Genomic DNA, 24,792 nt, shown 5'->3' on the forward strand with positions numbered 1-24,792 from the left:
CCTTCCCACCACAAACCTTCATCCCTTCCCCCACCTTCATCCCTTCCCACCACAAACCTTCATCCCTTCCCCCACCTTCATCCCTTCCCACCACAAACCTTCATCCCTTCCCCCACCTTCATCCCTTCCCACCACAAACCTTCATCCCTTCCCCCACCTTCATCCCTTCCCACCACAAACCTTCATCCCTTCCCCCACCTTCATCCCTTCCCACCACAAACCTTCATCCCTTCCCCCAACCTTCATCCCTTCCCCGACCTTCATCCCTTCCCACCACAAACCTTCATCCCTTCCCCCAACCTTCATCCCTTCCCACCACAAACCTTCATCCCTTCCCCCAACCTTCATCCCTTCCCACCACAAAACCCTTCAGCCCGTCCCCAGACCTTCATCCTTTCCCCAGACCTTCATCCCTTCCCACCACAAACCTTCATCCCTTCCCCCAACCTTCATCCCTTCCCACCACAAACCCATCAACCCTTCCGTACCCCAAAACCTTCATCCCTTCCCACCCCAGAACCTTCTGGGTTCCTCCAAGAAAGGAATCTGGCCTTCATACGGGCATTTCCCCACCCACACCCCACCTCCTTGTGTCCACCACGAAAGGATCGGGGGAACAAAGGAGATCTGAGAGGGATGGGGTCCCTGGGGGTGCCAAGGCCACTTCCCCGGGGAGCTCCTCACCGTCTCTCCACGTCCTTGACGGTCTCGGGCAGGGGCATGTTGCGCGTCTCGGGCAGGAAGCAGGTGGCGATGGCCGAGATGATGGGGGCAGCCCCATAGATGATGAGGGGCAGCACAGGGGTCACGTCGGCTGCCATGCGCACCAGCGGGGCCACCATGCTGCCCACGCGGGCCATGGTGCCACCCAGGCCCATCCCCGTCTGCCTGTGCCGGGGAGAGGGAGCGGATGGAGGGAGGGAGGGGGGCTTGAGGGTGGGAGGGGTTGGTGGTGGTTGGATGGGTGGAGGGGTTGAGCGATGGAAGGGTTGGTGGTGGTTGGATGGGTGGAGGGGTTGAGGGTGGGAGAGATGGGTGGATGGAGGGTGGTTGGGTGGATGGTGGAGTGGATGGATGGAGAACTTGAGGGTTGGAGAGATGGGTGGGTGGATGGAGAGAGGGATGGATGGGTGGAGAGGTGGTTGGATGGATGGAGAGGTGGTTGGATGGGTGGAGAGGTGGTTGGATGGATGGAGAGGCGGTTGGATGGATGAAGAGGTGGATGGATGGAGAGGTTGAGGGTTGGAGAGATGAGTGAGTGGACGGAGAGATGGTTGGATGGATGGAGAGGTGGTTGGAGGGGTGGAGAGGTGGTGGGATGGGTGGAGAGGTGGATGGATGGAGAACTTGAGGGTTGGAGGGGTTGGTGGTGGTTGGATGGATGGAGAACTTGAGGGTTGGAGGGGTTGGTGGTGGTTGGATGGATGGAGGGGTTGAGGGTGGGAGAGAGGGGTGGATGGAGGGGTGGTTGGGTGGATGGTGGAGTGGATGGATGGAGAACTTGAGGGTTGGAGAGATGGGTGGGTGGATGGAGAGAGGGATGGATGGGTGGAGAGGTGGTTGGATGGATGGAGAGGTGGTTGGATGGGTGGAGAGGTGGTTGGATGGATGGAGAGGCGGTTGGATGGATGAAGAGGTGGATGGATGGAGAGGTTGAGGGTTGGAGAGATGAGTGAGTGGACGGAGAGATGGTTGGATGGATGGAGAGGTGGTTGGAGGGGTGGAGAGGTGGTGGGATGGGTGGAGAGGTGGATGGATGGAGAACTTGAGGGTTGGAGGGGTTGGTGGTGGTTGGATGGATGGAGAACTTGAGGGTTGGAGGGGTTGGTGGTGGTTGGATGGATGGAGGGGTTGAGGGTGGGAGAGAGGGGTGGATGGAGGGGTGGTTGGGTGGATGGTGGAGTGGATGGATGGAGAACTTGAGGGTTGGAGAGATGGGTGGGTGGATGGAGAGAGGGATGGATGGGTGGAGAGGTGGATGGATGGAGAACTTGAGGGTTGGAGGGGTTGGTGGTGGTTGGATGGGTGGAGGGGTTGAGGGTGGGAGAGATGGGTGGATGGAGGGGTGGTTGGGTGGATGGAGAGGTTGAGCGATGGAGGGGTTGGATGGATGGATGAGGGGTTGATGGGTGGGTGGAGAGGTGGTTGAGTGGATGGTGGAGTGGATGGATGGAGAACTTGAGGGCTGGAGAGATGAGTGAGTGGATGGAGAGATGGATGGATGAAGAGGTGGTTGGATGGGTGGAGAGGTGGTGGGATGGGTGGAGAGGTGGTTGGATGGATGGAGAACTTGAGGGTTGGAGGGGTTGGTGGTGGTTGGATGGATGGAGGGGTTGAGGGTGGGAGAGAGGGGTGGATGGAGGGGTGGTTGGGTGGATGGTGGAGTGGATGGATGGAGAACTTGAGGGTTGGAGGGGTTGATGGGTGGGTGGAAGGGTTGATGGATGAGGTTGGGTGGAGAAGTTGAGGGACAGGGGGGTTGATGGTGGACGGATGGAGAAGTGGACGGCTGGAGAAGTGCAACCCCCTCCATAGGTGGGTTGGCAGATGGTTGAGCAGCTGGAGGAGCAGACGGGTGGCTGGGGGGAGGGGCTGTGGCGCCGGCAGCCCCTGGAGGTGACACCCACCCACCTGATGACGGTGGGGAAGAGCTCGCCCGAGAAGATGTAGGCGCAGTTGAAGGAGGCGGCCAAGGAACCCTTCCCAACGACGGCAAAGGCCATGCGCAGCATCTGCAGCTCTGGGGACGGGGTGGGAGGTCTCGCACCTCCTGCCCCTGGCGCTCCTCGGCGACCCACCAAGGGTCCTCCTCTCCAACCTTGGTGCCTCCACCCCGTTCTCCTCCTTCTCTCCACCCCATTGTCCTCTACTCCGTCATCCTCCAACCCTTTGTCCTCCACCCCCTTGGTCCTCCACCCCCTTGTCCTCCACCCCTTGTCCTCCACCCCTTGTCCTCCATCCCCCCACCCCTTGGTCCTCCACCCCTTGGTCCTCCACCCCCTTGGTCCTCCATCCCCTTGTCCTCCACCACTCCACCCCTTGGTCCTCCACCCCCTTGGTCCTCCACCCCCTTGTCCTCCATCCCCCCACCCCTTGGTCCTCCACCCCCTTGGTCCTCCACCCCCTTGGTCCTCCATCCCCCCACCCCTTGGTCCTCCACCCCTTGGTCCTCCACCCCCTTGTCCTCCATCCCCCCACCCCTTGGTCCTCCACCCCTTGGTCCTCCACCCCCTTGGTCCTCCACCCCCTTGTCCTCCATCCCCCCACCCCTTGGTCCTCCAGCCCTTGGTCCTCCAGCCCTTGGTCCTCCACCCCTTGGTCCCCCACCCCCTTGTCCCCCACCCCCTTGTCCTCCATCCCCCCACCCCTTGGTCCTCCATCCCCTTGTCCTTCACCCCCTTGTCCTCCACCACTCCAGCCCTTGGTCCTCCACCCCCTTGTCCCCCACCCCCTTGTCCTCCATCCCCCCACCCCTTGGTCCTCCAGCCCTTGGTCCTCCACCCCCTTGTCCTTCACCCCCTTGTCCTCCCCCACTCCACCCCTTGGTCCTCCACCCCCTTGTCCCCCACCCCTTGTCCTCCATCCCCCCACCCCTTGGTCCTCCACCCCTTGGTCCTCCACCCCCTTGTCCCCCACCCCTTGTCCTCCATCCCCCACCCCTTGGTCCTCCACCCCCTTGTCCTCCATCCCTCCACCCTTCTGTCCTCACCCCCCCTCCATCTCCCCACGACCACCACCCCCTCCACCCCCCGGTGCCCACCCATCGGCACGACGATGTTGGCGAGGATGCAGATGCCGGCGAGCGCCAAGGAGCCGCCCTGGGCCACCCGCCGCCCCACGCAGCTGATGACCAGCACCGAGACCAGTTTGGCCGGGATGTCCACAGCCCCGAAGACCAGTTGGCTCAGGTAGATGTCCACCCCGAAGCCCTGTAGATCCATGGCCAGCCCATAATAGGCGAAGCTGGTGGAGAACCTACCACCAAAACCCAACATTTCAACACAAAACCCACTAGAGGTCACCAAGACCAAAACGGTGGGGCTGGTCCCCAAAAAGTGCCGGTTGACCCCAAAAAAGGTGAGTCTTGTCCTAAAGAGGGGGAGTTTGGCCCAAAAAAGTTGTGGTTTGCCCCCAAAAGTTGTGGTTTGACCCCCGAAAGTTGAGTTTTGCTCCAAAATAGAGCATTTTGGTCCTCCAAAAGTTGGGGTTTGCCCAAAAAGGTGAGGTTTGGCCCCCAAAAGTTGGGATTTGGCCCCAAAAGTTGGAGTTTGCCCCAAAAAGTTGTGGTTTGACCCAAAAAAAGTTGGAGTTTTCCCCAAAAAGTTGTGGTTTGGCCCCCGAAAGTTGAGTTTTGCCCCCAAATAGCACATTTTGGTCCTCCAAAAGTTGGGGGTTGCCCCCAAAAGGTGAGGTTTGGCCCCCAAAAGTTGGGATTTGGCCCCAAAAGTTGGAGTTTGCCCCAAAAAGTTGTGGTTTGACCCAAAAAAAGTTGGAGTTTTCCCCAAAAAGTTGTGGTTTGGCCCCCGAAAGTTGAGTTTTGCCCCAAAATAGCACATTTTGGTCCTCCAAAAGTTGGGGGTTGCCCCAAAAAGGTGAGGTTTGGCCCCCAAAAGTTGGTTTTTGCCCCAAAAATTGTGGTTTGACCCCCAAAAAGTTGTGGTTTGGCCCCCAAAAGTTGAGTTTTGCCCCAAAATAGCGCATTTTGGTCCTCCAAAAGTTGGAGTTTGCCCCAGAAATGTGAGGTTTGGTTCGCAGAAGTTGGGGTTTGCCCCCAAAAGTTGAGGTTTGGCCCCAAAAGTTGCAGTTTTGCCCCCAAAAGTTGTGGTTTGACCCCCAAAAAAGTTGTTTTTTGCCCCAAAACAGTGCATTTTGGTCCCCCACAAGTTGGGGTTTGCCCAGAAAGGTGGAGTTTGGCTTTAAAATTTGGGTTTTGCTCAAAAAGGTGGAGTTTGCCCCCTAAAAGTTGATGGTTTGCCCAAAAAAGTTGGAGTTTGGCCCAAAAAAGTTGGGGTTTGCCCCAAAATAGTGCATTTTGCTCCCCCAAATTTGGGGTTTGCCCAAAAAGGTGGAGTTTTGCCCCCCCAAAATGTGGGGGTTTGCCCCAAAAGGTGGAATTTGGGCCCCCAAAATTTGGGTTCTGACTAAAAAGGTGAAGTTTGCCCCCCAAAAGTTGAGGTTTTGCCCAAAAAGGTGGATTTTGGCCTCAAAACAGTGCATTTTGGTCCCCCAAAATCTGGGGGGTTTGCCCCAAAAGGTGGAGTTTTGCCCCCAAAATTTGTTTTTTTGCTCAAAAAGGTGGAGTTTGGCCCCAAAAGTTTGGGGGTTTGCCCCAAAAGGTGGAGTTTGCCCCCCCCAATTTTTTTTTTTTTTGCTCACAAAGGTGGTTTTTGGCCCCCAAAATTTGGATTTTGCCCAAAAAGGTGGAGTTTGGCCCCCCCCAAATTTGGATTTTGCCCAAAAATGTGGATTTTGAGCCCAACCACTTGCCAGACAAAGGAGACGCCGCAGGAGACCGTCCTCATCCCGCGCGTGCGGAGCAGGGCAGCCAGGGCCCCCCCCGGCAGCGGCGGCTCCGGGCGCACCAGTGTCCGCAGCGCCTGCGGGAAAGGGATCGGGGGAGATCTAGGAGGGATCTAGGAGGGATCTAGGAGGGATCTGAGGGGGGGGGAAAGGAACCAGGGGATGGGAGGGAGCCAGGAGGGATAATGGGGATCTGGGTGGGGGTAGTGGGGTTGGTGGGATCCAGAAGAGGCAGGAAGGATCTAGTGAGATCTGGAGGGGATTAGGGTGGGATCAAGAGGGATCTAGGAGGGATCCGAGGGGGGGGGGGAGAGGAACCAGGGGGTGGGAGGGATAATGGGGACCTAGGTGGGGGTAGTGGGGTTGGTGGGATCCAGAAGAGGCAGGAAGGATCTAGTGAGATCTGGAGGGGATTAGGGTGGGATCAAGAGGGATCTAGGAGGGATCCGAGGGGGGGGCGAGAGGAACCAGGGGGTGGGAGGGATAATGGGGACCTAGGTGGGGGTAGTGGGGTTGGTGGGATCCAGAAGAGGCAGGAAGGATCTAGTGAGATCTGGAGGGGATTAGGGTGGGATCAAGAGGGATCTAGGAGGGATCCGAGGCGGGGGGGAGAGGAACCAGGGGGTGGGAGGGATAATGGGGACCTAGGTGGGGGTAGTGGGGTTGGTGGGATCCAGAAGAGGCAGGAAGGATCTAGTGAGATCTGGAGGGGATTAGGGTGGGATCAAGAGGGATCTAGGAGGGATCCGAGGGGGGGGGGAGAGGAACCAGGGGGTGGGAGGGATAATGGGGATCTGGGTGGGGGTAGTGGGGTTGGTGGGATCCAGAAGAGGCAGGAGGGATCTGGGTGATCTGGAGGGGATTAGGGTGGGATCAGAGGGATCTAGGAGGGATACAAGGGGCCTTAGGAGGGGATCCAGGTGATCTAGAGGGGATTAGAGGGATTGGGGTATGATCAGAGGGATCTAGGAAGGGTAGAAGTGATCTCAGGTGGACTGGGCATGGCGTGCTGGCGAGATCTAAGAAGGACACGGGAAATGTGGGGAGATCCAGGTGATCAGGAAGGATCTGAGAGGGATCTAAGGGGGTGTCAGAGGTTTCCATAAGGGATAGAGCATGTCTGGGGGGATCTAGGCTGATCAGAGAGGAAATGGGGGGGATCTAAGGGAAAATGAGGGGGGGGGAATCTAAGGGAGTAGGGGGTGTGTGTCTGGAAGAATTTGGCGGATCTAGTGAGATTTGGGGGATCTGGAGGGATTGGGGTGGCTGTGGGGGTGCAGGGGAGGATACAGGGGAGCTGGGGGTGGGGATCTGGGGAGGCTGGGGGGTGGATCAAGGGGATCTGGGGGGGTGGATCAAGGGGATCTGGGGGGTAGATCAAGGGGATCTGGGTGTGTCTTAGGGATCAGAGGGACGAGCCGATCACCTCCTCGCTGAGTTTGTCCCCCTCCTCCTTCCTGCCGTTGAGGCGGGCGACTTTGCGGAGCCCCTTGAGGGCCAGTTCGGGTCTCCCCGAAATCACCTGCCACCGCGCCGACTCCACAAACAGCCTTTGAGGGGGGGTGGGGTGTGTGGATCGGGATCACGGGGGATCGGGATCACGAGGGATCAGGATCACAGGGGATCGGGATCCCGGGGGATGGGGGGGGCCCAGGCCCCATCCTCCACCTCCCACCACCCCCTGAAGCCCCAGGTATCCCCCCCCCCCCCAGGAACCCAGCAGCCCAACGTCCACCTGATCACCCCAAAAATCGAGGGGGGTGGGCGCGCGGGACCACCGGGACACCCGGGATCTCCGTACCAGGAGTAGAGGAAGAAGAGGAAGAAGGGGAGAGAGACGACGAGTTGGAGCCAGCGCCAGTGGGGGAGGCCGAAGGCCACGGCGGCCAGGACGAACTGCCCGAAGGTGTAGCAGTACCCGTTGATGGTCCCCACCACGGCGCGCGCTTCCGTCGGGATCCACTCCATGCCTGCAGGCAACCGTGAGTCCGTGGGAGGGGGTGGGGAGGGGGGGTGGGGGTCTATCCCATGGGGTAGGGCCGAGCGGGGATGGGGGAGGGAGGGTGTCCCCTGCCGTGGGGTGGGGGTGGGAGGATGGGTGCCTTGGGGGCTTTGCAAAGGGTGGTGGGGGTAGAGGCAAGCAGGACCGTGTGAGGGTCTTCTGTGGGTCAGCGGTGGTGGGGTTGGGGCCTGGGGTGCTCCCATGGGTCAAGGGGGGTGGGGTTGGGCCATGGGGTCCTCCCATGGGTCAAGGGTGGTAGGGTTGGGTCCTGGGGTCCTCCCATGGGTCAACAGTGGGGGAGTTGGGGTCCTCCCATGGGTCAAGGGTGGTAGGGTTGGGTCCTGGGGTCCTCCCATGGGTCAACAGTGGGGGAGTTGGGGTCCTCCCATGGGTCAAGGGTAGTAGGGTTGGGTCCTGGGGTCCTCCCATGGGTCAAGGGTGGTTGGTTTGGGTTCTGGGGTCCTCCCATGGGTCAGCGGTGGGGGAGTTGGGTCCTGGGGTCCTCCCATGGGTCAAGGGTAGTAGGGTTGGGTCCTGGGGTCCTCCCATGGGTCAAGGGTGGTGGGGTTGGGTCCTGGGGTCCTCCCATGGGTCAAGGGTGGTAGTATTGGGGCCCAGAGTCCTCCCATGGGTCAAGGGTGGTAGTGTTGGGGTCCTCCCATGGGTCAAGGGTGGTAGGGTTGGGTCCTGGGGTCCTCCCATGGGTCAAGGGTGGTGGGGTTGGGTTCTGGGGTCCTCCCATGGGTCAGCGGTGGGGGAGTTGGGTCCTGGGGTCCTCCCATGGGTCAAGGGTGGTAGTATTGGGGCCCAGAGTCCTCCCATGGGTCAAGGGTGGTAGTGTTGGGGTCCTCCCATGGGTCAGCGGTGGGGGAGTTGGGTCCTGGGGTCCTCCCATGGGTCAAGGGTAGTAGGGTTGGGTCCTGGGGTCCTCCCATGGGTCAAGGGTGGTAGTATTGGGGCCCAGAGTCCTCCCATGGGTCAAGGGTGGTAGTGTTGGGGTCCTCCCATGGGTCAAGGGTGGTAGGGTTGGGTCCTGGGGTCCTCCCATGGGTCAACAGTGGGGGAGTTGGGGTCCTCCCATGGGTCAAGGGTGGTAGGGTTGGGTCCTGGGGTCCTCCCATGGGTCAAGGGTGGTAGGGTTGGGTCCTGGGGTCCTCCCATGGGTCAACAGTGGGGGAGTTGGGGTCCTCCCATGGGTCAAGGGTAGTAGGGTTGGGTCCTGGGGTCCTCCCATGGGTCAAGGGTGGTGGGGTTGGGTTCTGGGGTCCTCCCATGGGTCAGCGGTGGGGGAGTTGGGTCCTGGGGTCCTCCCATGGGTCAAGGGTGGTAGGATTGGGGCCCAGAGTCCTCCCATGGGTCAAAGGTGGTTGGGTTGGGGCTTGAGAACCTCCCATGGGTCAAGGGTGGTAGGGTTGGGGCCCAGCCCCCCCCAGGGTGGTGGGGCAGAGATCCGGGTGCTTCCCGCGGGATGGGGGTGGTCTCCTCACAGAGGGACGCGGAGTTGAGGGAGACGCCGGCCATGGCCAGGCCCGCCAGGAAGCGGCAGAGGCAGTAGATGATGAAGGTGGGGGCAGCCGCGGTGCCGGCCCCCGTCACCCCCAGCTGCAGGTAACACCAGGTCAGCAGCGCCCGGCGCCCGAACCTGCTGGGACATGGCACTGGGGGCACTGGGCTGGGAGACTGGGGGCACTGGGATACTGATATGGGGCACTGGGATGCTGATAGGGGGCGCTGGGGGCACTGGGATGCTGATACAGGGTGCTGGGGGCACTGGGGTGGGGGACTGGGGGCACTGGGATGCTGATACAGGGTGCTGGGGGCACTGGGGTGGGGGACTGGGGGCACTGGGATGCTGATACAGGGTGCTGGGGGCACTGGGGTGGGGGACTGGGGGCACTGGGATATTGATACAGGGTGCTGGGGGCACTGGGGTGGGGGACTGGGGGCACTGGGATGCTGATAGGGGGCGCTGGGAGCACTGGGGCGGGAGATGCTGGCGGTGCTGGGATGGGAGATATGGGATGCGGGGGGCACTGGGATGCTGATATGGGGTGCTGGGGGCACTGCGGTGGGAGACTGGGGGCACTGGGATGCTGATATGGGACACTGGGGGCACTGGGATGGGGGACTTGGGGCACTGGGGGCACTGGGATGTGAGATTGGGGCACTGGGATGCTGATATGGGACACTGGGGGCACTGGGATGGGGGACTTGGGGCACTGGGGGCACTGGGATGCTGATATGGGGCGCTGGGTGCACTGGGGTGGGAGACTGGAGGCACTGGGATGCTGATATGGGACACTGGGATAGGGGCTGGAGGAACTGGTGGTACTGGAATGGGAGCTATGGGGCGCTGGGGACACTGGGGTGGGGGGGGGTGGGGTTCTGGGTCCACTGGGATGGGGGATGTGGGCACTGGGAATACTGGGATGAGTGACTTGGGGACATGGGACAAGCCATACTGGGACAGACCCACCCTGGGGGCAATGGGGACACTGGGACACCAGGGGCTAGAAGGAGAGGAGGACAGCCCCTCCTCTCATCCCACTCCCAGTTTCCCCCATTTCCTCCCAGTACAGCTCTGGGATGACCACGCACTTGTCGGAGAGGATCCCGAAGAGCCCGGAGCCCAGGAGGATCCCGGCCATGTAGATGGATTGAGCCACCTGCCTCAACGCCTTGGACTCGCACACCAGGTCCCACTGCCACCGCGAGAGGACACGAGGGGGGAGGGGGGGGGAGGGGCGGGGGGGTCAACGCTGGGGTCACCTGGGTCCCCACCCCACCACCCGGGGGGGGCTGGGGGTCACCCCGCACCTCGGTAACGATGGTGTGAGCGAAGACGCCGTCGTGGTAGGTCCAACCGTCGCGGCAAGGCTCGGTGGGCGCCTCGTTGGCCATGCCGTTGGCCACGCCGTTGACTGTACCGTTGGCCATGCCCTTGACCATACCGTTGACCACCCCGTTGACCGTACCATTGACCATGCCCTTGGCCATGCCATTGACCGTACCGTTGACCCCCAAGAGATGCCATTGGGGTTCAACGTAACGCCGGCACCGCTGGGGACGGTGGTGGTCGTCCGAGGGGATGGAGACGTGGAGCGGGATGTCCCCGGCGCTAACGTTGGCCACAGGTCGAGGTCGGCAATGATGCTCGGGGACGCCGGCGGTGAAGTTCTGCAGGAGGTTGTGGCTGGCCAGCATCAGCAGCGGAAGGGCCAAGGCGGCTACGTAGGTCACCTGGAAGCGGCCCATCCCGCCCAGGCGGGCCAGCAGCTCCACGAAGGTCATGGTGGGATGAGGGGTGGAGGTGGCGGCGGGGGGGACACCTGGGTCGGCTGGAGGAGGGAGGGAGGAGATGAGGTTGAAGGATGAGGCAAGGGATGGGTAGGGATGGGCAAGGATGGGTCAAGGGATGGGCAAGGAAGGGCCAAGGATGGGTCAAGGGATGGTTTGGAGGAAGGGGTGAGGGTCAGATCCAAGGATGGGCCATGGGATGGATGAGGAAGGATCAAGGGATGGTTTGGAGGAAGGGATGAAGGTTGGATCCCAGGATGGGCCACGGGATGGATGAGGAAGGGTCAAGGATGGGACATGGGACGGATGGGCAAGGATGGGTCAAGGGGTGGGGTTTGGAAGAAAGATCCAAGGATGGGCCAAGGGATGGATGAGGAAGGGTCAAGGGATGGTTTGGAAGAAGAATCCAAGGATGGGCCATGGGATGGATGAGGAAGGGTCGAGGATGGGCCAAGGATGGATGAGGAAGGGTCAAGGGATGGTTGAGGAAGGGTCAAGGGGTGGTTTGGAGGAAGGAGTGAGGGTCGGATCCCAGGGTGGGCCATGGGATGGATGAGGAAGGATCAAGGAAGGATCAAGGGATGGTTTGGAGGAAGGATCCAAGGATGGGCCATGGGATGGATGAGGAAGGATCAAGGATGGGCCATGGGATGGATGAGGAAGGATCTCAAGGATGAATGAGGAAGGGTCAGGGGATGGTTTGGAGGAAGGAGTGAGGGTTGGATCCAAGGATGGGCCAAGGGATGAGTGAAGAAGGATCAAGGATGGGAATGGGATGGATGAGGAAGGATCAAGGAATGGCTGAGGAAGGATCCAAGGGTGGTTTGGAGGAAGGGGTGAGGGTCGGATCCCAGGATGGGCCAAGGGATGGATGAGGAAGGATCAAGGGATGGTTTGGAGGAAGGGATGAAGGTTGGATCCCAGGATGGGCCACGGGATGGATGAGGAAGGGTCAAGGGATGGGTGAGGAAGGATCCAAGGAGGCGGGGGAGGGACCCGGTAGAGCCGAGGGGTGGGTCAGAGGGCGGTGGGAGAGGATCCAGATCTGCCAAGGGATGGGGGAAGGGCTGAGGGACGGGCGGACCAAGGGAGGGATCGTGGGATCCAGGAGATGGAGGGAAGGGACCGAGGAAGGCACCAGGGACCCTCTAGTGATCATCTGGCGATTGGGCCATCAATCTATCGATCCCTCTATCACAATCAGTGGATCTAGCGATCGACCGATCTGTCCATCGATCTGTCGGTCTCTCCCTGGCTCCAGCAGACGGTCAGTCGATCACTCGAGCCGTGTGCCAACCTATCGGCCCGCCTGGTGATCTATTGGCTGCTCCCTTGATCTGTCAGTGCCTCTCTCTGATCGATCGATCAATCACCTTATTGATCCCCCAACCGCTCTGACGGCCTCTCCCTGGCACTGTCAATCAGTCGGTCTCTATTGATCTGTCAATCGATCTATCAATCTGTTGATCTAATGGATCGAACGATCTACCTGCCAGCCTGTCGATCTCCCAGGCTCTGTTGATCTCGGGGTGTCTATTGATCTGTCAGTCTATTGATCTATCAATCTGTTGATCTAATGGATCGATCTACCTGCCAGCCTATCGATCTATCAGTCTCTATTGATCTCTCAGGGTGTCTATTGATCTGTCAATCGATCTATCAATCTGTTGATCTAATGGATCGAACGATCTACCTGCCAGCCTATTGATCTCTCAGTCTCTGTTGATCTCTCAGGGTGTATTGATCTGTCAGTCTATTGATCTATCAGTCTGTTGATCTAATGGATCGATCTACCTGCCAGCCTATCGATCCACCGGTGTCACTAAATCTGTCGGTCCCTATTGATCTATCGGGTTGTCTCTGGACCGACCAGCCGCTGATCATGGCTGTCGGCCCTGCCCCTCGCTGCTCTCCCTCCTCCTCCTCCTCCTCCTTCCCCCTCGCGCTCGATCACTCGATCGCTCGATCCCTTCTCCCTTCTGGCCTGCCAGTCTCTCAAGAGGTTCATCCCACCAACAATCCCTGGCGATCAGTCGATCCCTACCTGCTGTTTCGCTCCTCTTCCCCTCCCTGCCGCTCGCTTGCGCTCCGGCTCGGTCTCTCCGGCCACCCGCTGTCCTTCCGCCCCTCCCCCCCCCCTCCCCCCTCCCTCCCCTGCCCCTCCCCCTCTCTCTTCCTCTCCTGGCCTTCACCCCCTTGTCCATCCGATCCATCGATCCGCCAGCGGATTTCTCTGTTGCCCGTGCCCCCACCATCCGCGATCCACCCACCCATCTGTGGCTCCTCGCCCCATCAATGAATCCATTGATCCGCTGAGCTACACGATGATCGTCCTACGGATCCCCCCCTCCCCCTACTGATCGATCCTCGGGCTCCCCATCCATCAGGCCCGCAAGCTCGTTCTCTCTCGATAGATTATTGATCTTTCAATCTCTGTAGTCCATTGCTCATCAATTAGTCCATCATCTGTTAATTTTTCGACCTGTACATTGCTGTTGATCAATCGATCGATCGGTTGTTCTGCAGCGTCGCCGCTGATCCCTCAGGTGGTCTGGGTGTCTCCGTTACCGATCAACCGATCTCCAATCCAGTCATCAATCAACCCAGTGGTCTGTACTTTTCTATTGATCACTCTTTTGGACCATGATCCACCGTGATCTCCTTCTCTACTGATCCCTCTGTTGGTCTCTGGATCCAGTTCTTGATTTATAATCTGTTGATCGACGTATCGATCTTCATCTCTCTATTGACCAGTCTGTTGGCCTGTAACCTTTCTATCGATCGGTTTATTGACCTTTTATCTCTCGATTGATTGATCTGTTGGCCTCTCTTGATCAACCTCTTGCTCTTATCATTTAGTGATCAACACAGCAATCTGAATCTACCTTTTCACTGGTCGGTCGGTCTCTGTTGATCAAACCATTGAGTTTTAATCTCACTGTGGCTCGATCAATGGGCGTAGAATCTTCCTATCGATCGATGTATCGATTTAATCTCTCTATTGATCAACCTCTTAGCCTATAATCTCTCCACTGATGAATCTCTCGATCTATAATCTCTCCCCTGATCAACCTCTTGACCTAGAATCTCTCCACGGATCAATCTCTTGATCTATAATCTCTCCACTGATTGATCTCTTGACCTATAATATTTTGGTGATCAGTCTCTTGGTCTATGATCTTGGCATGGATCAACCTCTCGATCTATAATCTCTCCACTGATCAACCTCTTGATCTATAATCTCTCCACTGATCAACCTCTCGATCTATAATCTCTCCACTGATCAATCTCTTAATCTATAATCTTTCAGTGATCAATCTCTTGACCTACGATCTCTCCACTGATCAATCTCTTGATCTATAATCTCTCCACTGATCAATGTCTTGATCTACAATCTCTCCACTGATCACCCTCTTGATCTATAATCTTTCTGTTGATCACCCTCTTGATCTACAAACTCTCCACTGATCAATCTCTTGATCTACAATCTCTCCACTGATCAATCTCTTGATCTATCATCTTTCTCTTGATCAATCTCTTGACCTACGATCTCTCCACTGATCAGCCTCTCGACCTATAATCTTTCGGTTGATCCCTCTCTGGATCCATAATCTTTCCGCTGACCGTCCTTTCTCCCCACAGCTCAACCTTCCACCTCTCCCTTGACCCGCTCGCCGGCCCCTCTCCCTCCCGATCAACGCATCGATCCCTCCATCGATCCACTCACCTGCCCGGCGCTCCAGCTCTGGCCCAACCTCTCCCAGCGCCGGCTCCCCCTCCCCGCAGCCGCCCCTCGGCCCCCTCCCCCCTCCCCTATTTAAACCCACCCCCGGCTCCCGGTTAACGTTTGACTCCGGGAGGATCCGGTCCGGCTATGGATCACTGGAGATGATCCCCAGGCGGAAACCGCGGTGTTGGCGATGCCCAACGCCACCCCGGGGCCATCCCATCCTCTTCCTCACCCGGGAAACCCCCCCTGCCCCCCGGTGGGTGGCGACCCCTCCCCCATCCCTCTGGCTCGTTTGCCCCATCCGTGGTGGATCATTCATCGGGCGAAGTGCCGGGGGCTCTGAAGCGGATCCCTGGGAGCCCCTTGGACCCCGGGCGGGAGGGCAGCGGGAGGCAGTGGAGCGGGGGAGGGGGGGGGTGGGGGGAGGGGCACGTGGGGCAGGACCACATGGGTGCTGGGGGGGGCGGGGAGGAGGGTGCGATGTGTGCTGGGTGGGTGGGGGGTGGGGCCTCGGGGATCTGTGGGGCCTGGAGGTGTCTGGGCACCTGGATCCCCAGGATCCCGGGGTCCTTGGGATATTTGGGCACCTGGATCCCTTGGTCCTTGGGATCTGTGGGGCCTGGAGGTGTCTGGGCACCTGGATCCCCGGGATCCCTGGGTCCTTGGGATATTTGGGCACCTGGATCCCTTGGTCCTTGGGATCTGTGGGGCCTGGAGGTGTCTGGGCACCTGGATCCCCGGGATCCCTGGGTCCTTGGGATATTTGGGCACCTGGATCCCTTGGTCCTTGGGATCTGTGGGGCCTGGAGGTGTCTGGGCACCTGGATCCCCGGGATCCCTGGGTCCTTGGGATATTTGGGCACCTGGATCCCTTGGTCCTTGGGATCTGTGGGGCCTGGAGGTGTCTGGGCACCCGGATCCCTGGATTCCCAGGATCCCTGGGTCCTCGGGATCTCTGGGCACCTGGTTCCCCAGGTCCTTGGGATGTGTGGGCACCTGGATCCTTAGAACCTTGGGATGTGTGGGTCCTGGAGGTGTCTGGGCACCTGGATCCCTGGATTCCCAGGATCCCTGGGTCCTTGGGATCTCTGGGCACCTGGATCCCTGGTTCCTTGGGATGTCTGGGCACCTGGATCCCTAGGTCCTTGGGATGTGTGGGCACCTGGATCCTTAGATCCTTGGGATGTGTGGGTCCTGGAGGTGTCTGGGCACCTGGATCCCTGGATTCCCAGGATCCCTGGGTCCTCGGGATCTCTGGGCACCTGGTTCCCTGGGTCCTTGGGATCTCTGGGCACCTGGTTCCCTAGGTCCTTGGGATGTGTGGGCACCCGGATCCCTAGGTCCTTGGGGTCTGTGGGTCCTGGAGGTGTCTAGGCACCCAGATCCCTGGATTCCCAGGATCCCTGGGTCCTCGGGATGCCTGAGTGCCTGGATCCTGAGATCCTTGGGATGTCGGGCACCCGGCCACCTGGCTCCTTGGGATCTCTGGGCCCTGGGGATCCTGGATCCTCAAGAAGACCAACTCCTCCCTGCTCTCTCGAGCGTGACTCCGGCACAGGCGGAGGGGGGAGGGGAGGTGGGGGGGATGGGCGATGCCGAGGCCGCAGGATCCCGCTGGGTCCCGTGTTTGCCTTCGGGGCGGGACGGCCAGGCTGCGCGGGACCCCCCGCGGCCGTGGGAAAACAACCCCCACCCCACCCCCTACCCCCGCCCCACCCCCCACCCCCCACCCCACCCCCCACCCCCTCTCCCCCGGCTGCCTTTCACACGATTATTTATTTTCTTTGATTATTTTTATTCCAGCCCCGATAAAACCCGTCCTGCGAAGCGGCGCTTGGGAGGGGGACGCGCCCATCCCCCCACCCCGAGGACACCTGGGGCTCCGTGGCCGTGGTCATTGCTGTCCCTTTGTCCTTCTGAGGGGGGGGGAGGGGCACCCCACCCCCATCCCTCCCCACCCCCCACCCCCCCTGCTGCATCATCCGTGGGGTCCCTGGGGGTCCGGGGGGGGGTCCGTGGTGCCGCTGAGGGGGGAGGGGTGGAGGGGGACCTGGAGGTGTTGGGCTTCATCCTTGTGGGGGGGGGTCCTGGAGGGGGGGGTGGGGGGGATGGGGGGGGGTGGGGGTGGAGGTCAGGTGGGTTTTCATGCTGCTGTTCCCCCTCCTGTCCATCTGTCACCCGTCCGTCCTCACAGACGTGTCCGTCCGTCCTTCACCCACCTGCTGCCCTGCTCTAGTTCCTGTCCATCCATCCGTCCACCCACCCACCCAGCTCTGTCTGATCCCACCCATCCCCACGTCCAACCAACCCTCCCCACATCCATCCCCACGTCCAACCAACCCTCCCCGCGTCCATCCATCCATCCCCATGTCCAACCATCCCTCCCTGTGTCCATCCCCACGTCCAACCAACCCTCCCCACATCCATCCCCATGTCCAACCAACCCTCCCCACATCCGTCCATCCATCCCCATGTCCAACCAACCCATCCCCACGTCCAACCAACCCTCCCCACATCCATCCATCCATCCCCATGTCCAACCAACCCATCCCCACGTCCAGCCAACCCTCCCCACATCCATCCATCCATCCCCATGTCCAACCATCCCTCCCTGTGTCCATCCCCATGTCCAACCAACCCTCCCCACGTCCAACCAAACCTCCTCTCCCACCATCACTCCCTCTGTCCACCCACCCATCCACCCCAACATCCAACCGATCCTCCTCTCCCACCATCCCTCCCCATGTCCACCCACCCATCCCCATGTCCAACCAAACCTCCCCGTGTCCACCCACCCATCCCCATGTCCAACCAACCCTCCTCTCCCACCATCCCCACCCCGTGCCCACCCACCCATCCATCCCAGCCCCACCTGCTCTCCACCTCCTCCACCGTCTCCGGCAGCGCCCTGTCCCGCGTCTCTGGCAGGAAGATGGCCACCAGCCCCGACACCACGGGTGCTGCCCCATAGATGACAAAAGGCAACGCGGGGAAGACCTCCCCCACCATCTTCACCAAAGGAGCCGTGATGCTGCCCAACCGGGCCATGGTGTTGGCCAACCCCATCCCCGTCTGCCTGTAGGACACCAAGAGGACCTGAAGGACCAACCTGGGGGGGGTCCACGGCCACCCCATCGCCTCCTCCGACCTGCGCCCCGCTCCTTACCGGATGACGGTGGGGTAGAGCTCCCCCGTGTAGAGGAAGACGCAGTTGAAGGACGCGGCCAAGCAACCCTTCCCAAAGACGGCCAAGGCGGTCCGAAGCATCTGCAGGTCTGTAGGGATGAGGATGGGACATCTGGGATTCACTTTGGTGGCTCCACTTGGAGTTGGGTTGGGTTGGAGGGGGGGGAGGGGGGCGGAGGGAGGAGACCCCCAGCCACCAGGATTTTAGCCAAATCGCCCATAAAAAAGCTAAAATCGCTCGGCCTGTGGGTTGCGTTGATGGGTTGAGCTCCTCTTGGCCCTCCCAGGTGGCACCTTCTGGGCTGGAGATGAAGGGGACACCTCCTGCCATCCCCCACCCTCACCCTCACCTCGAGGCACCAAGATGTTGGCCAAGATGGCCAAACCAGCCAAGATGAGGGCAACGGATTGGGTGAAGCGTCGCCCCACAAAGGTGATGGTGAGGATGGAGACCAGCTTGGCCGGGATGTCCACAGCCCCAAAGATGAGTTGGATCACGTAGATGTCGAAATCAAAGTTTTGTAGGTCCATGGCCAACCCGTAGTAGGCAAAGCTGGTGGAGAACCTAGGCCAAGAAGAAGCGGGGGAGGGGCAAATGTCAACCTGAGGGGTGGGGGTCACACACCATCCCCTGGTTGGTGGGATCCAACCAGGAGATCTGCAGCTCTTCCTGGAGCGCGTGGGCCAACAGCCCGCCGTTGGCAGAGTCCTGCACCGTGACTCAGTTTCCCTTTCCAATGAGGACCCAGATAAGGTGGGGATGGGGGTGGGGGGTGGGCTCAAGGGCTTGGGGGCTGGGTGGGCGCCCACCCCTTGATGTCCTCCTCCACCACCAGGCCTACCACACGAAGCAGAGGCAACAAGAGATGCGGCACAGGACGGGCGTCCGGACCAGGTCAACGACCGTGTGACGACTCTTGGGTGAAGCGATCTCCTTCTGCATGTAGGACCTCAACGCCTAGGGGGAGAGCGAGGGGGGGGGATGGGCTCTGGGGTGGGGGCAGGGCGCCGTGGGCCCTCTTCTCTCTGGGGGGGGGGGGGAAGCAGTGGGGGGAGCAGAGAGGGATGGAGCTTGGGGGGGGAAGTTGAACTGGGGGAGGAGGGAAGGAGGGGTGGAGGAACAGGTGGATGGAGATGGTCAGGTGGGGGGAGGGGTGGATGGATGAGGATGGATGGGTGGGTGGGTGGAAGTAAAAGGGGCTGTGTGGGTGGGATGGATGGAGGTGGAGGAGATGAGGTGGACGTGGAGGAGATGGAGTGGAGATGGAGGAGGTGAAGTGGAGATAGAGATGAGTTGGAGATGGAAGAGGTGAGATGGAGGTAGAGGAGATGAGATGGAGATGGAGGAGATGATGGAGATGGACATGGAGGAGGTGAGATGGAGGTAGAGGAGATGAGACGGAGATGGAGGAGATGATGGAGATGGACATGGAGGAGGTGAGATGGAGGTAGAGGAGATGAGATGGAGATGGAGGAGATGATGGAGATGGACATGGAGGAGGTGAGATGGAGGTAGAGGAGATGAGATGGAGATGGAGGAGATGATGGAGATGGACATGGAGGAGGTGAGATGGAGGTAGAGGAGATGAGATGGAGATGGAGGAGATGATGGAGATGGACATGGAGGAGGTGAGATGGAGGTAGAGGAGATGAGATGGAGATGGAGGAGATGATGGAGATGGACATAGAGGAGGTGAGATGGAGATGGAGATGATGAGATGGACATGGAGGAGGTGAGATGGAGATGGAGATGATGAGATGGACATGGAGATGATGAGATGGACATGGACATGGAGGAGATGAGGTGGAGATGGAGATGATGAGATGGAGGAGATGAGGTGGAGATGGAGATGATGAGATGGAGGAGATGAGGTGGAGATGGAGATGATGAGATGGACATCAAGGAGCTGAGATGGAGCTGAGATGGAGATGGAGGAGGAGATGGAGATGGAGGAGATGGAGATGGAGGAGATGGAGATGGAGGAGATGAGGTGCTGCCAAGGTGGATGTTGGGGACCCCCCCGATGGGACTCCACACGAGGGCCAGGAGCGAAGGACCCCGTCCCCCCATCCCCTTTAGGACACCCTATAGGACACCCCAGGGGACCTGGTTGGGGCCTTTTACCTCTATGTCGAGCTTGTCCCCTTCCTCTCTCCTCCCGTTTATTCTGGCCACTTTCTGGAGCTCCTTCAGGGCCCGGTGGGACTTGCCCACCATGACCAGCCAGCGAGCCGATTCCGTCAGCCACCTGTGGGGAGGTGGCCGCAGGCTCCCAGGGGCCGTCCCAGCTGCCCCCACCCCCCCTCCCCCCGTCCTTGCACCTTCTATCCACGCGACCGGCCGTCTGCACCCAGCTGCCCTTCCGCGCGCCCGGTGAAGCCCTCCATCCCTCCCTCCCTCCCTCCATCCCTCCCTCCATCCCTCCATCCCTCCCTCCATCCCTCCCTCCCTCCATCCCTCCATCCCTCCCTCCATCCCTCCCTCCATCCCTCCCTCCCTCCATCCCTCCATCCATCCCTCCCTCCATCCCTCCCTCCCTCCCTCCATCCCTCCATCCCTCCCTCCATCCCTCCCTCCCTCCATCCCTCCATCCCTCCCTCCATCCCTCCCTCCATCCCTCCCTCCATCCCTCCCTCCCTCCCTCCATCCCTCCCTCCATCCCTCCCTCCCTCCCTCCATCCCTCCATCCCTCCCTCCATCCCTCCATCCCTCCATCCCTCCCTCCATCCCTCCCTCCATCCCTCCCTCCATCCCTCCCTCCATCCCTCCCTCCCTCCATCCCTCCCTCCATCCCTCCCTCCATCCCTCCCTCCATCCCTCCATCCCTCCCTCCATCCCTCCCTCCATCCCTCCCTCCATCCCTCCATCCATCCCTCCATCCATCCCTCCATCCCTCCATCCCTCCCTCCATCCCTCCATCCCTCCATCCCTCCCTCCATCCCTCCCTCCATCCCTCCATCCCTCCCTCCATCCCTCCCTCCATCCCTCCATCCCTCCCTCCATTCCTCCATCCATTCATCCACCCCTCCATCCATGATTCCATCCCTCCATGACTCCATCCCTCCATCCATGACTCCATCCATGACTCCATCCATGACTCCATCCCTCTATCCACCCCATCCATGACTCCATCCTTCTGTGACTCCATCCCTCCATCTATCCCTCCGTGACTCCATCCCTCCATCTATCCCTCCATGACTCCATCCCTCCGTGACTCCATCCCTCCATCTATCCCTCCATGACTCCATCCCTCCGTGACTCCATCCCTCCCTCCCTCGCTCCATCCATCCCTCCATCCATGACTCCATCCTTCCATGGCTCCATCCATCCATCCATCCATCCCTCCATGACTCCATCCCTCCCTCCCTCCCTCCCTCCATGACTCCATCCCTCTCCCCCTCCCCCTCACCACGAGTAGAGGAAGAAGCCGAAGAAGGGCAGCGACACGGCCAGCTGCAGCCCGCGCCACGCGGGGAGGGCGTAGGCGACCCCCGCCAGCAGGAACTGCCCGGCCGTGTAGCAGTAGCCCATGAGGGTCCCCACCAGCGCCCGCGTGCGGGTGGGCATCCACTCCAGAGCTGCCGAGAGACCCGGACCCGTAGGGCAGAGCCGGAGAGGGCCGGTGGCCGGGGGGTGGGGGGGTGGGGGAGGGGCACGTACAGAGGGAGACGCTGTTGAGGAGGATGCCCGAGAAGGCGGCGCCCGTGAGGAAGCGGAAGAGGCAGTAGATGGTGAAGGTGGGGGCGAAGGAGGAGCACGTGCCCATGGCGCCCAGCTGGAGGTAGCACCAGGTGAGCAGCAACCGGCGGCCGAACCTGGGGGGGGGAGGAGGAGGAGGAAGGTGGAGGGAGGAGGAGGAGGAAGGGGTGAGGAGGAGGAAGAGGGGGCGAGGAGGAAAAGGGGGCGAGGAGGAAGAAGGTGGGGTGAGGAAGAAGATGGGGTGAGGAGGAAGAAGATGGAATGAGGAGGAGGAGGAAGGGATGAGGAGGAGGAGGAAGAGGGGGTGAGGAGGAGGAAGAGGGGGCGAGGAGGAAGTAGATGGGGTGAAGAGGAGGAAGAGGGATTGAGGAAGAGGAAAAGGGGAGGAGGAGGAAGATGGGGTGAGGAGGAAGAAGGTGGGATGAGGAGGAGGAGGAAGGGATGATGAGGAGGAAGGGATGATGAGGAGGAAGAAGGTGGGGTGAGGAGGCGGAGGAAGGGATGATGAGGAGGAACATGGGGTGAGGGGGAGGAAGAGGGGATGAGATGAGGAGGAAGAGGGAAGGAGGAAGAGGAAGATCGGTGAGGAGTTGGAAGAAGGTGGGGTGAGGAAGAAGAAGGTGGGGTGAGGAGGAAGCAGGTGGGGTGAGGATGAGGAAGAGGGGAGGGGGAGGAAGAAGTTGGAGTGAGGAGGAGGAGGAAGGGATGAGGAGAAGGAAGATGGGGTGAGGAGGAGGAAGAGGGGATGGATGGGGAGGAGGAGGAGGAAGATGGGGTGAGGAGGAGGAAGAGGAGGGGGTGAGGAGGAAGTAGATGGGGTGAGGAAGAAGAAGAGGGGGTGAGGGGGGAGAAGATGAAGTGAGGAGGAAAAGGGGAGGAGGAGGAAGATGGGGTGAAGAGGAGGAAGAGGGGAGGAGGTGGAGGAAGACATGAAGAGGAGGAGGATGGGGCGAGGAGGAGGAAGAGAGGGAGAGGAGGGAGAGAGGGTGAGGAGGAGGAAGATGGGGTGAAGAGGAGGAGGAAGAGGGGATGATGAGGAAGAAGATGGGGTGAGGAGGAGGAAGATGGGGAAAGAGGAGGAGGAAGAGGAGATGAGGAGGAGGAAGAGGGGGTGAAGAGGAGGAGGACAGGGGGGTGAGACAACCCCCAGGTGCCCCCCCCCAGCCCCTCCCCCCACCTGTCCGAGAGGCCCCCGAAGACGATGCCGCCCACCAGGACGCCGGCCATGTAGAGCGACTGCGCCAACTGCTTCAGACCCCGCGCGCCGCACACCAGGTCCCACTGCCAAGGGGCAAGGTCACGGGGGGGGGGGGGAGGGGCAGAGGGGTGGGGGTGGGGTGTCCATCCCCACCCCACCCCACCCCAGCCCCTCAAAACCCGGCCGTGGTGGCTGGTAGGGTTGACCCAACGCAAGAGCCAACGGATGGCCAACCAACGGATGGCCAACGGAAACACCGTGAAGGTGCCGCTCAACGCTTGGTCGCCCTTCCCAGCATCCCCTGCGGTTGGGCGCTCCTTCGGGGGGGGGGTCATCTCTCTCCTTTTTGACCTCCTTGGTGGCCACCCCACCCACCCCCACCACCCCTTTCCTCGCCCCGAGCTCTCACGGCATTGAGTCCCTCCACCAAGAGATGAGTGTTGGAAGATGCTCCAGTTGGAAACCCTCAACGTCGTGCTGGGAACGGACCTTTCGCTGGTGCCTCAAGGTGGGAATCTCCCACGGCATCAAGCGGGACGTGCCCCCAGCCCCAAATCCCACCCCACCCCCACCCTACCTCCGTGACGATGGTGCTGCTGAAGACGCTACGGTCGTAGGTCCAACCGTCGCGGCAGGGCTCCGTCTCCGGCCAACTACTGTTGGGAACCGACCCATTGACCTCCAAAAGCCACCACTGGGGCGTCACGAAGCGCCGGCACCGCTCGCCACTGGGAATCCAGACCCTCAACCCATCCCGTGAGTCAAGGCCGGTAGCGTTGACCTCCCACCCATTGACCTCCCACCCAAGCCGGCACCGATGGTCGCTGGTGGCAGCCGTGAAGTTCTGCAGAAGGTTGTGACAAGCCATCAAGAAGACGGGCAAGGCCAAGAGGAACGTTGAGGCCACCTGGAAGCGCCCCATCCCCCCCACGTGCTCCAGAAGGTCGGCAAAAGCCATGCTGCCACCACCAGAGCCCGATGACGCCCCGTAGCCATGCACCCCCCCTCCACGCTGGCTGAGTGACCCCAAAAAGGCTGGATTTCACCCCAAAAAACCAAAAAAGGACTTCTCTGGTTGCCGCGGTGCCATGGCTCCGTGTGCGCGGCAGGTGCTGCCCTATATAACGCGGCCGATGGGCGTTTTGGTTAATCGTTGACATCTCCAGGGTTTTTTTCGGGGGGAGTTTCCAGCAGAAGACAAAGGCGGGTGGGGGAGGGGAAAGTACGACCCAAGGTGGGTGGTGGGGCCACCAGATGGTGGCCACACCACCAAATCCGCTGGCGGCGCTTCGCTCCCCTCGTTGGGTTAACGAGAGAAATGGGGCGAAACGGGAGCGATCCGGGGCAGGAGGGAAATAAATTATTTAAATTTTTTTTAACGTTTTTTCCGGGTTTTTTGGAGGGGAAAAAGTGACTTTTGGAGAGGAACCATCTGGGACCAACCTCCTTCATCCAGCTCTTGGTGGACCCTCAGGTGGGCATCGCGTGGAGGAGGGGGTTGTCTTGGCTTGGGTCAGCGTTGGGTCAACGTTGGGTCAATGTTGGGTCAACGTTGGGTTAATTTTTAGCGATTTTAGCGGTGGGAAGGTGCTGACGGAGGCGACCATGCTCGGGTGGTCACCTGGCTTCGTCAGGGGTTAATTTTTGATGGGGTCAAAGCAACCGGGGGGGGGGTGGGGTGGGGTGGTTGGTGGGGTCAAGGGACACGTTGGCGGTGGGAGCAAGGGCCGGGGTGGCCGGGGGAAGTCGGGGAAGGGGCATCGTGGTGGTAGATGACGTGGGAGCTTCTCATCCTTCTTCTTCTAGGGGGTCTCTCTACTGGGGCAAGGGGTGGGTGCGTTTGGGGTTGTTGGGGGTTGGGTTGTTGGAGGTGACCGCCAATGTGGTGGTCTTGGGTGTCGTCTTATGGGGGGTGACCTCGGGGACACGGTTCTTGGGCATCGTCTGACTGGAAGTGACCTCAGGGTCAAGGTTCTGAGGTGTCATTGAAGGTGACCTCCAAGAAAAGGAGGTTCTTGGGTGTCACCTTATGGGTGGTGACCTCAGGGACAAGGTTCTGAGGTGTCATTGAAGGTGACCTCCAAGAAAAGGGGGTTCTTGGGTGTCACCTTATGGGTGGTGACCTCGGGGATGAGCTTATGAGGTGTCATCTTACTGAA

At 60.3% G+C, this 24,792-nt stretch overlaps 2 protein-coding genes across 2 annotated transcripts; both read right to left on the reverse strand.

Annotated features, from left to right (window-relative positions):
- Positions 1-680: 680 nt before the first annotated feature.
- Positions 681-10,813, reverse strand: LOC119142133 (solute carrier family 22 member 6-like). The gene is made up of 10 exons (XM_037374856.1): positions 10,519-10,813; positions 10,340-10,419; positions 10,121-10,224; positions 9,010-9,164; positions 7,322-7,490; positions 6,947-7,070; positions 5,488-5,597; positions 3,761-3,975; positions 2,632-2,740; positions 681-888 (listed from the first exon to the last, which is right to left on the reverse strand). The coding sequence occupies exons 1-10, from the start codon at positions 10,811-10,813 to the stop codon at positions 681-683; spliced, it is 1,569 nt and encodes a 522-aa protein (XP_037230753.1).
- A 2,389-nt stretch (positions 10,814-13,202) lies between these two features.
- LOC119142132 (solute carrier family 22 member 6-A-like) lies at positions 13,203-23,802 on the reverse strand. The gene is made up of 11 exons (XM_037374855.1): positions 23,422-23,802; positions 23,211-23,376; positions 22,613-22,716; positions 21,397-21,551; positions 21,146-21,314; positions 19,861-19,984; positions 18,578-18,693; positions 18,086-18,300; positions 17,716-17,824; positions 17,422-17,625; positions 13,203-13,353 (listed from the first exon to the last, which is right to left on the reverse strand). The coding sequence occupies exons 1-11, from the start codon at positions 23,589-23,591 to the stop codon at positions 13,203-13,205; spliced, it is 1,683 nt and encodes a 560-aa protein (XP_037230752.1). The 5' UTR covers positions 23,592-23,802.
- Between the last annotated feature and the right edge of the window lie 990 nt (positions 23,803-24,792).

The sequence above is a fragment of the Falco rusticolus genome, unplaced genomic scaffold (genome assembly GCF_015220075.1).
Source record: "Falco rusticolus isolate bFalRus1 unplaced genomic scaffold, bFalRus1.pri scaffold_55_arrow_ctg1, whole genome shotgun sequence".
NCBI lineage: Eukaryota > Metazoa > Chordata > Aves > Falconiformes > Falconidae > Falco > Falco rusticolus.

Excerpts from the sequence above, each read along its gene's own strand:
- LOC119142132 (XM_037374855.1), bottom strand. The coding sequence starts at position 23,591 with ATGGCTTTTGCCGACCTTCTGGAGCACGTGGGGGGGATGGGGCGCTTC. Across the intron at positions 17,825-18,085 it reads CAACATCTTGGTGCCTCGAG|ACCTGCAGATGCTTCGGACC; the intron begins GTGAGGGTGAGG and ends TCATCCCTACAG. Across the intron at positions 13,354-17,421 it reads GTGGAGGAGGTGGAGAGCAG|CGGCGACGCTGCAGAACAAC; the intron begins GTGGGGCTGGGA and ends CTGAGGGATCAG.
- LOC119142133 (XM_037374856.1), bottom strand. The coding sequence starts at position 10,813 with ATGACCTTCGTGGAGCTGCTGGCCCGCCTGGGCGGGATGGGCCGCTTC. Across the intron at positions 7,071-7,321 it reads CTCTTCTTCCTCTACTCCTG|GCTGTTTGTGGAGTCGGCGC; the intron begins GTACGGAGATCC and ends CCCCCCTCAAAG. Across the intron at positions 3,976-5,487 it reads TGCGGCGTCTCCTTTGTCTG|GTTCTCCACCAGCTTCGCCT; the intron begins GCAAGTGGTTGG and ends TTTTGGTGGTAG.